Source organism: Molossus molossus, unplaced genomic scaffold (genome assembly GCF_014108415.1).
Source record: "Molossus molossus isolate mMolMol1 unplaced genomic scaffold, mMolMol1.p scaffold_m16_p_38, whole genome shotgun sequence".
NCBI classification, from domain to species: Eukaryota; Metazoa; Chordata; class Mammalia; order Chiroptera; family Molossidae; genus Molossus; species Molossus molossus.
The window spans coordinates 290,142-305,630 of NW_023425375.1; the positions used below are offsets into that span (position 1 = coordinate 290,142).

At 41.0% G+C, this 15,489-nt stretch overlaps 1 protein-coding gene across 6 annotated transcripts in view; it reads right to left on the minus strand.

Annotated features, from left to right (window-relative positions):
• Positions 1-10,568: 10,568 nt before the first annotated feature.
• The window catches only part of HMG20A (high mobility group 20A), a 145,025-nt gene continuing 140,104 nt past the window's right edge, over positions 10,569-15,489 (minus strand). For 3 of the 6 annotated variants that reach the window (XM_036281541.1, XM_036281538.1, XM_036281539.1), the window contains 3 exons: positions 15,135-15,350; positions 14,326-14,468; positions 10,569-10,672 (listed from right to left, as the gene is read on the minus strand). In XM_036281541.1, the coding sequence (XP_036137434.1) occupies positions 14,332-14,468; positions 15,135-15,350 (353 nt within the window). In that variant the 3' untranslated portion in view covers positions 10,569-10,672; positions 14,326-14,331. Of the gene's footprint in view, positions 10,673-11,077; positions 11,189-13,398; positions 13,422-14,325; positions 14,469-15,134; positions 15,351-15,489 lie in introns of all 6 variants that reach the window. The other 3 variants (XR_004961993.1, XM_036281540.1, XM_036281542.1) reach the window with 3 other exon arrangements.

Consider the following 15,489-nt stretch of genomic DNA (forward strand, 5'->3'; position numbering starts at 1 on the left):
CATAGAAACAGTGATTGGCTGCCAAACATGCAACCTGGGCATGTGCCCTGACTGGGAATCAAACTGGTGATCTTTTGGTGCATGGTACGATGCTCAACCAGCAAAGCCACACCAGGCAGGGCTATTCATAGTATTTTCTTACAATCCTTTGTATATCTGTGGTGTCAACTGTTGTGACTTCACCTCTCTCATTTCTCATTTTATTTATTTGGGTACTCTCTGTTTCTTGATGAGTCTGGCTAAAGGTTCATCAATCTTGTTTATCTTTTTAAAGAACCAGCTTTTGGTTTCAAGCAATTCTTTCATTTTCTAAAACTTATTTACCTCTATTAAAGCTCTAATACAAGTTGCCCTTTATTGGAACTATTTATGTAGAAGTCTATCCTTCCCAATAGACTATCACACCCTAGGGGCAGTAAATACTTTTTTATAAATACTTTCATAGTCCCTAATAGTGAATTGAATCAGAGAATACAGGAGCTGATGATAAAGAACTCTGACTCTTAAGTGTCAGACAGGGTATTTGGGACACAATCAAGAGACCACCACAATACTTACTGTCTTATATAGTCTTACCTAAACATCCAAAGCATCGTGCCACTGGTCAGTATTGCTGATGATTTATAAAAATCCTTTTTTTGTGTGGACAATTTGCATGTGCCCTGCCCATTGCCCGGAAAATTTCTCCTCTTGGCTCTATCTCCTTTCTGCATTTTTCTAGGCAATGGACTTACATTTCTACTTCTGGCAAGAGTTTCTTCATGTAGGCCAGTGGTTTTCAACCTTCCTAATGCCATGACCCTTTAATACAGTTCTTCATGTTGTGGTGACCCCCAACCATAAAACTTTTTTTTTTGCTACTTCATAACTGTAATTTTGCTACTGTTATGAATCGCCATTGGAAATGTGTTTTCTGATGGTCTTAGGTGACCCGTTAAAGGGTTTTTTGACCCCCAAAGGGTTCACGACCCACAGAGAACCACTGATGTAGGCAGACATTCCAATAAAACTAAACTGAAATGGTTTCTGGATGAGTGGTAGTACATTAACATTTTCTCCTAATCTTTCTTACTCCCAATTCTGATCTGTATGAGCTCATACGTGAGCCTAGTGTTTATTTCTGTAGGTAGGGTAAAATATATTTCTGAGTGCAGACTATGTGTCAAAAGATAAATAAATAAAGAAAAAACCTTCGACTCAGAACTCTCAGTTGTGAGGCAGGAAATTCTTTCACAGGGCACAGTTGCTCTGAGCTTTTCTGCCCAGCAATACTACAATTTCTCTACCCTCAGGGCAATATTATGCTGGTGTTGTTTTAATCTAGCAGATGCTGAGCAGTTAGAAAAAGGGAAAAAACAACTGGGGGAAGTATTACCACCTATTTATGCTGACTTTTACCTAAAAAGGCATCACCAGCTGTTGAGGGGCTGGGGAGAAGCTAAGGTGGGGACAGGAAATGCTGACTCAGAGTGAAGCTAGTTTTCAGCTGTTTGGGGGAAACAAGTGCCATAGAAGTATATGATTATTTCCAGATGGCCAAGATGCAAAGGTAAGATAATGTATCCTGCTAATACAACATTGCCTAGTGCATGCATGGTCAAAAATAAGAGTCATAAATTGAGCTGTTAGCTGCTTACTTATAATCATGTTCTCCTTCCTTATTGACTAAAACCCCTTATTATTGGGGGCAGTAATAGCCAAGGAAAGATGACCTTTCTCAACCTCTGTTATAGTTAGCTATTGTCATGTGACTGAGATCTGGAAGGGCTGAGTGTGATTTCCAGTAAGACTCTTTACAGTGTGCTGACTCAGCTAGCTTTGCCCATTTTGTCTTTGTCCTCTTCTTCATGCTGCCAGGAATTTCAAATGATGACTAATGGACAAGTAGCTATTTTGGATCCTCAGGTGACCTTGAGAATGAAACCATATTGTGGTACAGAGAAGCTCTATACCAGTCTTGGACTGCCAACCTCTGGAACAGTTTTTTGACAGAGACACAAATTGCTGAGGCATGTGTTATGTCAAAAGAGGAAACAAAGCCAGTCTTGCCCAATGCCACACAACTAGCTAGTTGGACAGCAACAGGCTTTGGAAGCCAGGTTACCTCACCCCAAGGATTTTTAAAAAAAAAAAATTAATTAATTAAATCTGGATCTGGCAAGGATGCAAAGATTTTTAACTATTTATTAAAAAATTTTTTTTCCCTTTATTGATGTTAGAGAGAGAGAGAGAGGGAGGGGGAGAGATAGAAACATAGATGAGAGAGAACATCAATCGGCTGCTTCCTGCACACACCCCTTCTCCCTGAGGATTGGGCCCACAACCTAGGTCATGTACCTTGACCAGGAATCGAACCAGTGGCCTCTTGGTGCATGAGTTAATGCTTAACCACTGAGCCACACTGGCCGGGCCTACCCCTAGGATTTTAGAAACATGGGGTCACCCTGGCTGGTGTGGCTAAGTTGGTTGGTTGGAACGCTGTCCCATACACAAAAATGTCAAGGGTTTGCTTCCTGGTCAGGGTACATACCCAGGTTGCCGGTTTGATCTCTGGTCTGGGTGCATACAGGGGGGAAACTTATTAATGTTTCTCTCTCTCTCTCTAATTAAGAACTAAAAGCATATGACAATAGGTAGCAAACTCCTTTAAAAATGATTTTGACTGGTGAAGCAGTGGTTATTTTTAAAACCAAGCATTAATACCCTGGCTGGTTTGGCCCAGTGGTTGGAGTGTCACCCTGCGGACAAAAAGTCATGGGTTCAATTCTGGTCAAGGACACGTACCTCAGTTGCAGCTTGGTCCCCGGCCCTGGTTGGGGTCGTGCGGGAGGTGACCAGTCAATGTATGTCTCTCACATCAATGTTTCTTCCTCTCTCTCCCTTCCACTTTGTCTGAAGATAAATGAAAAAATAACCTCAGGTAAGGATTTAAGGGAAAAAAAAGAGTATTTAAGAACATATCTCTTCTGTCAAAATGAAGAATGTCTTATCAAGGGGGCTGAAGTCATTAACTTTAAAAACATCATACCAGCCCTGGCCAGTTTGACTCAGCGGTTAGAGTGTCGGCCTGCAGTCTGGAGAGACCCGGGTTCGGTTCCCGCTAAAGGCACGTACTTCGGTTGCAGTTTGTCCCCGGCCCTGGTTGGTCGTGTGGGTGGCAGCCACTCGATGTGTCCCTTCACGTCGATGTTTCTCTCTCTCTCCCTTCCTCTCTCTCCCTCCCACTCTATCTGTACAAAAAATAGAAAAATATCCTTGGGCGAGGATAAAAAAAAAAAAAAATAAAAAAAAATAAAAACATCACACCACTGCCCGGCTGGGGTGTGGCTCAGTGGCTGAGCATCAAACCATGCACCAAGAGGTTGCCGGTTCAATTCCCAGTCAGGGCACATGCCCAGGTTGTGGACCAAATCCCCAGTGCAGGGGGTGGGGGGGCATGCAGGAGGCAGCCAATCTATGTTCTTTCTCTAAAATCAATAAAGAAAAAGAAGATAAAAACATCAGACCACTGCTTTGGCTGGTGTGGCTCAGTGGTTAGATTGTTGGCCCACATACACAAGGGTTGTGGTTAGATTCCCGGTCAAGGGCATGTACCTGGGTTGTAGGTTTGATCCTCGACCCAGTTGGGGCACAAGTGGAAGGCAACCAATCGTGTTCCTCTCTCTTTCTCCCCATCCCTCCCTCCCTTCCACTCTCTCTAAAAATCAATGGAAAAAATGTCCTCAGGTCAGAATTAACAAACAAGTAACAAAAAAGTCATACTTTTCTCAAGTTGCCTCCAGAATATTACTGCTACATTAAAATGAATTATAATAACTCAATGCATTGTTATAACATACATTAAAAGAGTTGAATTCTCAAACAGGCTAAGACATATTTTGAATAAGCAATTAGTAAAATAAATGTGTTACTGTTTTATTATTTTTTTCAAATCTTTATTGTTGGATGTAAAATGTATTACAGATGTTCCACATTTTTCCCCCATTGACTCACTCCTCCCCCCTCCCCCCTTTTCCCACACTATTGTCTGTGTCCATTGGTTATGCATATATAAGTTCTTTGGTTTATTTCCCCCCCACCACCCCTTTCCCTTTGAGGTTTGTCAGTCTAGCAATGAATTTGTGCTTCTTAATCCCTTCACCTTTTTCACCCATTCCCTCAACCCCCCTCCCAACTGGCAACCAACAAAATGTTCTCTGTATCTATGAGAATGTTTCTGTTCTACCTGTTCATTTTGTTTGTAGATTCCATTGCTGATAGATATGTATTCATTGCCATTTTGTTTGTTCATACATTTTATCTTTTTCTTCAAAAAGACCCTTCATCATTTCATATAATAACGGTTTGGTAGTGATGAACTCCTTTAACTTTTTCTTGTCTGGGAAACTCTTTATATGGCCATCGATTCTAAATGACAGCTTTGCAGGATAGAGTAATTTTGGTTGTAGGTTCTTGCTTTTCATCACTCTGAATATTTCTTGCCACTCCCTTCTGGCCTGCAAAGTTTCTTTTGAGAAATCAGCTGACAGCCTAATGGGAACTCCCTTGTAGGTAACTAGCTGCCTTTCTCTTGCTGCTTTTAAGATTCTCTTTGTCTTGAACCTTTTGTATTTTGATGATGATGTGTCTTGGTGTGGGCCTCTTGGGGTTCATCTTGCTTGGGACTCTCTGTGCTTCCTGGACGTGTATGTCTGCTTCCTTCACCAAATTAGGAAAGTTTTCTGCCATTATTGTTTCAAACAGGTTTTCGATTTCTTGTTCTCGCTCTTCTCCTTCTGGCATCCCCAAGATGCGAATGTTGGCACGCTTGAAGTTGTCCCAGAGGCTCCTTACACTATCCTCATTTTTTTGGATTCTTTTTTCTTTTTGCTGTTCTGATTGGGGATTTTTTGCTTCCTTATATTCCAAATCGATGGTTTGCTCCTTGGATATACGTACTCTATTATTGAAGCTGTGTAAATTATTCTTTATTTCAGTTAATGCCTCCTTCAATTCTAACTGTGTATCCATGATTTCTAACTGGTCCTTTTTTATTTTATAACTGGTCCTTTTTTATTGTTACTATTTTAAAAGCACAACAGACTTGGTAATTAATGTACGGTTGACAAAGTCTTGAAGATGAAAAGTCAGAGGTAGTTTTTTCATTAAAATGGAGGTAAAATTGACTTCCGGTCAAGAAGGCAGCATAGTCCGGCTGGTGTTGCTTAGTGGTTGAGTGCTGAACCATGCACCAAGAGGTCGCCGGTTCAATTCCTGGCAAGGGCAACGCCCAGGTTGTGGGCCCAATCCCCACTGGGGGGCATGCGAGAGGCGGCTAATTGATGTTCCTATCTCTCTCTCCCTTTCACTTCCTCTCTCTCTAAAATCAATAAAGGGAAAAAAAATTTTTTTTAAGAAGGTGACATACATGGTACTTGCCTCCAAAATTAAACTACCCCGCAAATATCCTTCAGAACCACCTGAAATTGAGCTGAATGGAAGTCCTACAAAATTAAAGAAACAGCCACATTGAGACTGGTAGGAGGGGTGAAGGCGCGGTCAGGCCAGTCCCACAGCCACGTGTTGTGGAAAAAAATCAGGAGGGTACCTTGGCTGTGAAGATCCTCCATGAGGAGTGAGGGGTCCCCCCCACACAGGGGCCCAGGTCAGGGTTCCAGTGCCAGAAAGAAAAATTCCCATAATTTCTGGCTGTCAAAACCAGTAGGAACTGAGGCTGAGGGAGACCGAGGCGGCTGGAGCCCCAGGCTGCTCCTCTTAAAGGGCCTGCACACAGACTTACTTGGACCCGCTAGCTCTGAGCTCTAGCACGGAGGGGAGGGAGCTTGAAAGGCATCAGAGACGTACAGGGAAGAACTGAATTGTTTGGCATTGATGAGAGAGATGGAGAGGCAGCTTTCTCCTGGACAGATGTGCTGGTGGAGGTGGTTGTTTCTTTGGTGAGCCCTTCCCCCACAGGGAAGGCAGAAGGCTGCCATATCTGGAACTCCAGAAACCTGGCTCACACTGTTTGCCTTGCCCTGGTGATTCCCTGAGGCCCTGCCCCACCCACATTTCAGGTCCACCCAAGCTGTTTCCAGTGGCTTTACCACAGGATTGGTCTGTTTGGCTCCTGCTTCAGATTTTCCTAAATTCTCTCAAACCGGGAGCATCTGGTCTCAGTGAACCCCATACCTCTCACTAAGTGGCCCCAGGGCTGGCACTAGAAACAGCCAGTCTTGGTTCACAGCTTGGCTTCACCTGGGCACCTCCAAGACCAGCACAAGCAGCAGCCATCAGTAGATCGCTTTGTACCTTATGCCTGGTGGCTCTGGGTAGAACACAGGCAGTGGCTAACCTTGCCCTAGAGCCAGCATACCCAGTAGACAGCTTCAGACCACATTGAAGCACCACCACCCAACAACCTCCACAAGTGACACACTCAAGGAATGGGCTCAGAGGGTACCAGAGCCCTGCTGAAGTAAGTCTTACTCTGTGTGGCAGGCCCCTGCATAGCTGGTCCTCCAAGGTAGGTAGAGGTCGGTGATTAGTGGGGCAGAGCCAGTCCTTGCAAGCTGATCAGCCTGAGTAAAACCCTCCCACTGACGTGCCAACAGCAATCAAGACTCAAGTACAACAGAAGGGTGCAAAGTCCACATGAGGGGTGCACCCTGAGGGCCTAGCTGGGTGATCAGGGAGGCTGTGCCACTGGAACTTACAGGATACCTACAACAACAGGCCACCCAAGGAAGCCAATACCTAGAAACAAACACAGGGAGGCAGCCAAAATGAGGAGAAAAAGAAACATGTCCCAAATGAAAGTACAGAACAAAACTCCAGGAAAATTATAACTGAACAAAATGGAGATAAGCGATGTAACAGATGCAGGGTTCAAAACACTGCTTATAAGGATGCTCAATGAACTTATTGAAGGCCTCAAGAGCATAATAAAAGACCAGTTAGAAATGAAGGATGCACTAATTGAAATAAATAATAATTTACAGGGAATCAATAGTAGAGTAGGTGAAGCCAAGAAGCAAACCATTGATTTAGAATATAAGGATGCAAAAAACACCCAATCTAAACAGCATTAAGAAAAAAAGAATCCCCCCCCCAAAAAAATGAGGACAGTATAAGGAGCCTGTGGGACAACTTCAAATGTACCCACATTTGCATCATGGGAGTGCCAGAAAAGAGAGGGCAAGAAATTGAAAACGTATTTGAAAAAATAATGACAGAAAACTTCCCTAACTTGGTGAAGGGAACAGACATACAAGTCTGTAGCACAGACAGTCCCAAACAAGATGAACCCAAAGAGGTCCACAACAAGACACATCATCATCAACATGTAAAAGGTTAAAGACGAAGAGAGAATCTTAAAAGCAGCAAAAGAAAAGCAATTAGTTACCTACAATGAAGCTACCATAGGACTGTTAGCACCTTTCTCAAAAGAAACTTTGCAGGCCAGGAGGGCATGGCAAGAAATATTTAAAGTGATGAAAAGCAAGGACCTTCAACCAAGATTACACTATCCTGCAAAGCTATCATTAAGAATTTTCCAGCCCTGGCCAGTTTGGCTCAGTGGTTAGAGCGTTGGCCTGCGGTCCGGAGAGACCCGGGTTCAGTTCCCGCTAAGGGCACGTACTTCGGTTGCGGTTTGTCCCCGGCCCTGGTTGGTCGTGCGGGTGGCAGCCACTCGATGTGTCCCTTCACGTCGATGTTTCTCTCTCTCTCTCCCTTCCTCTCTCTCCCTCCCACTCTATCTGTACAAAAAATGGAAAAAAATATCCTCGGGTGAGGATTAAAAAAAAAAAGAATTTTCCAGACAAGAAAAAGCTAAAATATTCATCAACACCAAACCAGTATTATATGAAATGCTGACGTGTCTTCTTGAAGAAGAAGATAAAAAAATATAAACAATAAAATGGCAATAAGTACATATCTATCAACAACTGAATCTACAAACAAAATGAGCAAGCAGAACAGAAACAGACTCTTAGATACAGAGAACTTTTCATTGGTTGTCAGATAGGGAAAAGATGAAGGGATTAGAAAGTACTAATCGGTTATTAGACTGATGAACCTCAAATGGAAGGGGGTAGGTGGGATGGGAAGAGAGAAACCAAAGAACTGATATGCATATATGCATAACCAATAGACACAGACTATAGTGTGGGGAAAGCAGGAGGGCGGCACGATTGGGGAGGATGAGGCCAAGGGGGGGAAAAGAGGGACATCTGTAATACATTCAACAATAAAGATTAGTTAAACAAACAAACAAACAAAAAATGCAGGTAAAATTGAACAGGGTGGATTCAACATGAAAGTTTTAATAATGCAGATGTCAAGCAAGCATATTGACTTCTTAAAAAACAAAAAAATATATATAAAAGTTTAATTACAAAAACACTTGTACAGAAAACTTGGCATTTCAACAGTTCCAAACATATATACACATTGTTTTCTAAATTTTAATTTTGTTTGAAATAAAACACTTTGTCTCACTTTCCTCAGCTGCCCCTTGTGTTTTAATAAAAAAACATTTGTAACACTGAATAGGCAACAACTTATTTCTTGAGAAGAACATAAGTACAACTTATTTCTTGAGAAGAACATAAGTACAGTAATATCTATAAGATTATTGGAAAACATGAATTAGGTATCATGTTAGCCTGTAATCTCATTTGCCACCTCCTGGTTGGGCAAAGAGGAGAGAGGAGGCAAGACAGACTTGCTTTTTGGGACCTGATGGTATTGTAGCAGTTGAATCCCAGACACCAGTGAATCAGGTGTGCAGCTGCTGGAAGAGCCAGCATTTCAAAAGCAGGCTGCTTATTTTATAAAGATGATTTTAGACTGTAGGTTCTTTGAAGACCTCATACATTCCTGAATATACAGATGTTTCAAGTCAATGTCAGGTGTCCTATCTAGAGTCAGGAGAATGATGATCTTTGGACTAAGTTATAGCCTTTCCTGGTCAATGGCACTCTAACAAAGCTGCATAAAAGTAACCCAAGGGAGAAACAAAAGAAATTCAGGAGGAAGAAAGAAAAAACAGAAAGTATCTGGCAATTTCCAGCACTGGCTTGAATGTCTATCTGCTTATAGACAGTGTATTCTAGGTTGGATTTAACAAGCAAGGAGTCTGAGAGAAGGGACAAGACCAGCAGTGACATGTGAGAGCAGAACAGGAATATACAATAAAAAACAGGTGACTTGGCTAGGTTTATAGCAATAAGCAATAAAAAATAATGGGCTCTTATGCTAAAATACTGCCAAATGGGGCTTCAGTGCATGGAAATTTGATGTGTGCTCATATAATACATTAAAAAAGGCTGTACCCTTCCCCAGCTTTGGGCTATTGAAGAAATCAAGTAAGGAGATGCTGGGAAGACAGGATGGTGCAACAATGTGATAGGAGGGTTTCTGGTTTGCACTCTGACTAGTGAGCATATTGTGAGGAGGCCACACTTCCATTTGCTTTAGTTGGGGGGTGCCTGGACAATGGGCTCAGCATACCTGGCTTTGGTTTCAAAGATCAGAGCTGCAACTGTCAGTCTTATGCTGTAGAGCATTACGACAAAACCAAACCCTTAGGTGAGAATCAGAAACCCTTCTTCCCTTTTTGTGTTTAAAATAAAATTCACTTACTAAGGGTTTGGAAAAGGAAGAAAAGCCTGTCCTTTTGACATAGATTCCATAGTATCGCTACAGAAGGAAAACAAAGGACACAGGAATTTTGTGTCCTTTCTTGTTTGCTCAGGAGACTACTGTGATGACATCTCTGCCTATCCACATCCATGAATCAGTGTACCTAAAGCAGACAGGGTCAGTTTTTACTTATGATAAACTTTGTTGTTTTTTTCAATACCAAATGAAAAATTACTTTTTCTGTTCTCTTCTATTTACCAATGATCTTTTCCTTAGCACAAAATGCTCCACAAGACATTGTCAACAGATGGGAACAGAAGAACCTTGCTGGGACTGGAATACGGGGTATGTGCAGGAGCAAAGCTCAAAGAACAGCAAGCAGTGCTGAGGAGGAAGAAAAGTGTATTCTCCTCAGGGTAAGAATCATGAAGCCTCCATGAGGGCTGGCAGTGAGGGCTGGTACCCACTGCATACTGTGTGGGCTAGGACACAGATTCCTCCACAGAATAGTTAATACAAGAAGCTCCTTTCTTTGGAGTCTCAGCAGGATAAAGAGGGAAGAAGATTGGGCCTGTCCAATAAGACAAACTCTCCTTCAGAACCCTGCTGAGCAACAAAGCCCAGAGGTTAGAAAATGGAGATCTGTAACTTGGTGGGGGTGAAGGGAATAAAAAGATAACCACCAAAAGCATTAAAAAAGTGACTGATAAAAGGGTCCAATCTGAAGTAGAACAATGAAAGCATCCTTTATGTTGCAGAGATTAAAGCAGAATATATGCAGATCCACTTTAACAGAAAAGCAGACGATAGAAAACTGAAGACTCGGGAGAGTGGCTGCACACTTTCAAAGCTTTGTAAAGAGGATTCCATAGGAAGTGCATAAACATGTTATTTTTGCTGCTCTCTCATATGGCTTCCTGGGGTGAAGTCATTTAACTCACAGCTGACAGTTCCTTCACAAGCAGGGTTATCTGTACTCTGCCTGTACTCAGTTCAAATTTTCCACAGATGGCTTCTCATTCCTCACATCTTGGAGCTCTAAGACCTGTGAGGGGGTGGGGGAGGGGGGAGAGAGAGAGAGGAAGAGAGAGAGAAAGGGAGAAAGGGAGGATGGGAGGGAGGGAGGAAGACAATGGGGACATAGAAAAATCATTCAGCTGAACACAGAAAAGCAACTATTAGGGACAAATCTGATTATAGGAAATTAGTATTCTACTTTAGACCAAAGAATAGATGGTTAATCAAAATCCGTTTTCTTCAAGTATAAATCTAAGGATCTCTGCATGTATAGAAATATATTATGTGCATATGGTCAACAAATCTTGTTACACTGCTAAAAATAAAATCACTTAAGTGTGTTTTTTTTTCCAACCTTCAAACAGCCAGATATTTATCATTTGGTTCGAATGAAATAAAGCAACATATAAATTTTGGTAGTTTATATAGTCACCTTTCAATATGAAATCATCCCCAAGGCTTCCTCCCAGAGCCATTTTTTTTTCTAGGTTACAAGTTAGTCAAAGAGAAAGATGCCAGGTAGAGTAATTCTTCCACTGTAAATCTATAAAAGTAATTTTTAATTGGCCGATCAACATTTTATGACATTATAATTATGAGATTGTAATTTTTTCCTATTTACCTCTTATTTATCTTAACACTTTCATTCTAAAAATTTTTAGTGCTTTCCCCTTGCACTCATTCCCACCTCTTTATAGCAATATTTTGGAAATTCCACTGATCCAGAGTTTGATATATATGTTCTAGACCTGGATTCTGCACTCGTCTACACAGGTTTTTTTTTTTTTAAATCCTCACCCAAGGAAATTTTTCCATTTATCTTCAGATAGAGTGGGCAAGAGGGAGGGAGAGACGGACAGAAACATCGATGTGGGAGACACATTAACTGGTTGCCTCCTGCACGACCCTGACTAAGGCTCAGGACAAACGGCAATCAAGGCACATGCCCTTGGCCAGAATCAAACCCATGACTCTTTGGTCCACAGGCTGACACTCTAACCACTGAGCCAAACCGGCCAGAGCTACACAAGTATTTTCAGGTAAGAGATTTCACCTCTTTGGGACTCAGTTTCGTCATATGTAAAATATTAGAATTTCTATAGGTCCCTTCTAGTGCTAATATGCTCTTCTAAAACAAGACTATTAGATACCTTTACTTACTGGCTCCTGATAGTGGCACCACAAATGCTGAGGACATCAGGCCTAGCTATCTGTACATATTTGTATAATGAGGCCAAGCCAGTGTTAATTAGTCTTTATAACTATTTCATTTGACAGTTTTGGGGGTCTGTTATGATTGTATGGCTAGATTGTAAGAATCTATAGTAATAAAATGACACACATTTTCAGGTACTTTTCAAGGGCAAAATATTTGTAGTTTAAAATTAAGAATAATGGTAACATTCTAGGTTTTCAAAAGACACTTCAGCCCTGGCCGATGTGGCTCAGTGGTTGAGTGTTGTCCAATGCACTGAAAGGCTGCCAGGTTGTAGTCTTAATCCCTGGTTGGTATGCATGTGGGAGGCAGCTGTTTCCTTCTCTCTCCCCCTTAAAAAAAAAAAATCAATAAAAACATATTTTAAAAAAAGATACTTCAGAGACTGGCCGGTGTGGCTCAGTGGTTGAGTGCTAATCCACACACCAAGAGGTCGCCGGCTGATTCCTGGTCAGAGTACATGCCCAGGTTGTGGGCCAAATCCCCAGTGGGGGGACATGCAGGAGGCAGCCAATCAATGTTCTCTCATCGATGTTTCTATCTCTCTCTCCCTCTCCCTTCCTCTCTCTCTAAAATCAATAAAGAAGAAGAAAAAAAAAAGACACTTCAGAAAACAGATACTATACAGTTTATATCCCTAAGATTAGTAAAGCATTAGGACCATCTTATGGCAAAAATGCTCAAAACGGAAAACCACTTTTGGCTCAAAGCTTGCAATAACTGCCCTTGACCTACGTCAGGTCACACCACGTTATCAGTTGTTTGTGTTCTTTCACAATCTGCCACACTATTTCTCCTAGCTCTATCTTTTCAAGCCTTCAAGAAAACTGTGTGAAAATGAGAAGGATGATGAATGAGCTCCTCTAATTCCCAAGCCTAGATTTATAAGCTGTTCCCCTTCATTAAAAAACACTAGTAATGCTAGTGCTTTATTCTGCAGGGAGTACAGCCATCTATTCTAAGTATAGTATCTTCCATCTGACTACTCACTAGAAAAACAATAATCCTTTCTCCATCAGCATGGCTAAGGCTAAGGCATAATGAGTTGCCTTGTATGGTTATCATCCAAGGGCATAGGTAAGAAGGATAAATACTGTTGCTTCTGTCTCTGCTAGTAGATGTTGCTTAATTAGATAAAGAATCATGGGTTTTTATTTATTTGTATATATATTGCTCAAGGTCTAAACCATCCTAGAATATGAGTGTGCTCACATACCTACAGGACAAATAAATACAAGATTCAAACTCATGACTGGCCGTTCTAAGGAGCATACCCTGCTGCCCACTCTTGTTTAGTATCTATATGTGGTCACCACATGATATGGCCCAACACTAGGATTTCAGCAGTCCAAATGTCTGTAGGCATGGGACAATTTAATCGATAAAGGGCTGCCAATTTTGTGGGATGGCATACCAAAGGGTACTCTATCTCTAGGAATTTGAGTGAACAAATACAACTTCTATTTAAAAAATGATACCCAATGATTGACCATTAGTACCAAAGTGTTTACATGGGCAGATTTCTTCTGAAAATGTACCTTTTGTACATAGTGCTAGTAACCTATTGTAAAAATAATATTTTTATTCTCACCCATGGATAAGTTCATTGATATTTTAGAGAGGAAGGGGGGGGGGGGGGAGAAAGAGAGAGAGAGAAAAAGAGAGAGAGGGAGAGAGAGAGAAAGAAACATTGATGTGAGAGAGAAACATTGATCAGTTACCTCTGGTATGTGCAGGGGATTGAACCCCACAACTTAGGTGTGTGCCCTGAACGGGAACTGAACTTGCATGCTTCTGGTGTATGGGACAATGCTCCAACCAACTGAGCCACCTGGCTAGGACTATTAAATATATTTTTAAAAGCTAATTTTCTCTCTCCTCACTTTTTTGCTTATTGAGAGTTTAATTTTTAATCCATTTAATCAAGGCCTACTACCTGTTTCACTGTAAGGTTAGTCCACATTAACATACACCAGTTACTCTTGATATTCAATGGTGAATAAAAAGCTTCTTACTTATGTTGGTTTATAGACATACAATGTCTTGTTGACTATTAATGTAAATTACCATTAATATTTTCCAGGGAAAATGAAACTTAAAAATTAAGTGATATTTATTTTGTGCTTGTATTTAATTGCTGTTTTCCTCAAAGTTTCTCAATCACTCTTCAAAACTCTTTGGGAAGCTAGTATCTGATAATTTAGCTAATGAGTGACAAAGCTATAACCAAGGTCCAACTACAAAAATCATGTTCTTTCTATTAAACCATGCTGAGGCATACACGAGGAAAACTGTTTTGTAACATTATTTACTACATTTAGACACTATGCAATAGGAATCTAAATGAGGTCTCCAACTCATTTATTCAATGTAATTCCAGGGTTTTAGTAGTATTGATAAAGTTTAAGGCCATCTTATTTTTGAAGTTGTGCTGGCATATAAATATCATATCAGTGAGCACTCACCATTCCTTAACGATCAAGCCTGTTCACAACTTCTCGAACTGTAGCTATGAAGTTTTCATTGTCTTGGGGATTAGCTAAAATAATACTGTGCAGTCTGTTCATATATGAGTCAATGGTATCCAATGTAGGTGTCTCTCCACTTCCTGAAGTGAGATAAGAAGAAAAAGTAAGAAAATCCTCCCCATTTGGTTTGACTATAACATAGTTAAGTGAATCCACAGCAAAAGAAATTATGCCTCTAATGTGGTCTCTATAAAATAAATTTTAATGTCAGAGAAGAGACTTTTTTGGCCTAATGGATGAAATCTATATACTCTAAATAAATAGATGGGTATATAATTGCTGTATAGTATGTATGATTAGCTACATACAACAAAAGGTTAGAGACTCTCCCAGTTTTCTTCTGTACTTAACTCAAAATGAAAAAATATATAAGAAATATTAGTGATTGTTTTCTTCCTTCTCATTAAAAGAGCATTATAAAGCAAGCAAATATACAGACAAAAAGTGCTCTAAATCAGGACTTATTACTCAGTTTCCATTGTTTGAATATAAAATTAAGCCTAATAGAAAGTAAATTATTTTCAAATATAATTGGAAAAAAATGTAAATGACCTGAGAATCTGAGATTTTGGGTAATTGAAACCAGTACTGAGATTTTATTACATGACCTACAAAAATCCTGAGGGGGGAAAAACCCCTTATTTTATTTATTTTCCTCTTTGGGGGAGACTTCAGCTTCAATACACCAATACCAATATAAACAGCACCTCCTGCTTTCTAAAGTGCTTAGGTAAGGATGGCCTTACCAGGCAAGGGCATGCTGGCAAAGCTGCTGGTCAACACTTGCCGCAGGGTCTCTAGGTGCTGCTGTAAGACAGTGTTACGGCTCCGCTCCTGAATCACATCCACCTCCAACTTCTCCACTGCTGTGCGCATGCTCTCCACATGTTTCTGCAGGGCTGCATTCCTCTCTTCAAACTCCATATTGGATTTGCGAAGCTGGCGAAGCTCTGCCTCCCGAGCTGAGGACAAGCCCCGCCCCCAATACACAGAAAATATGTACCACTAGGAGTCTATGCAGAGTCCCAATGACTTTTCCAACGATGTTCTGCTTAGCTTTCTCTAATCAGCTAGTCCACCTCATCTCCCTATTCTCATTAT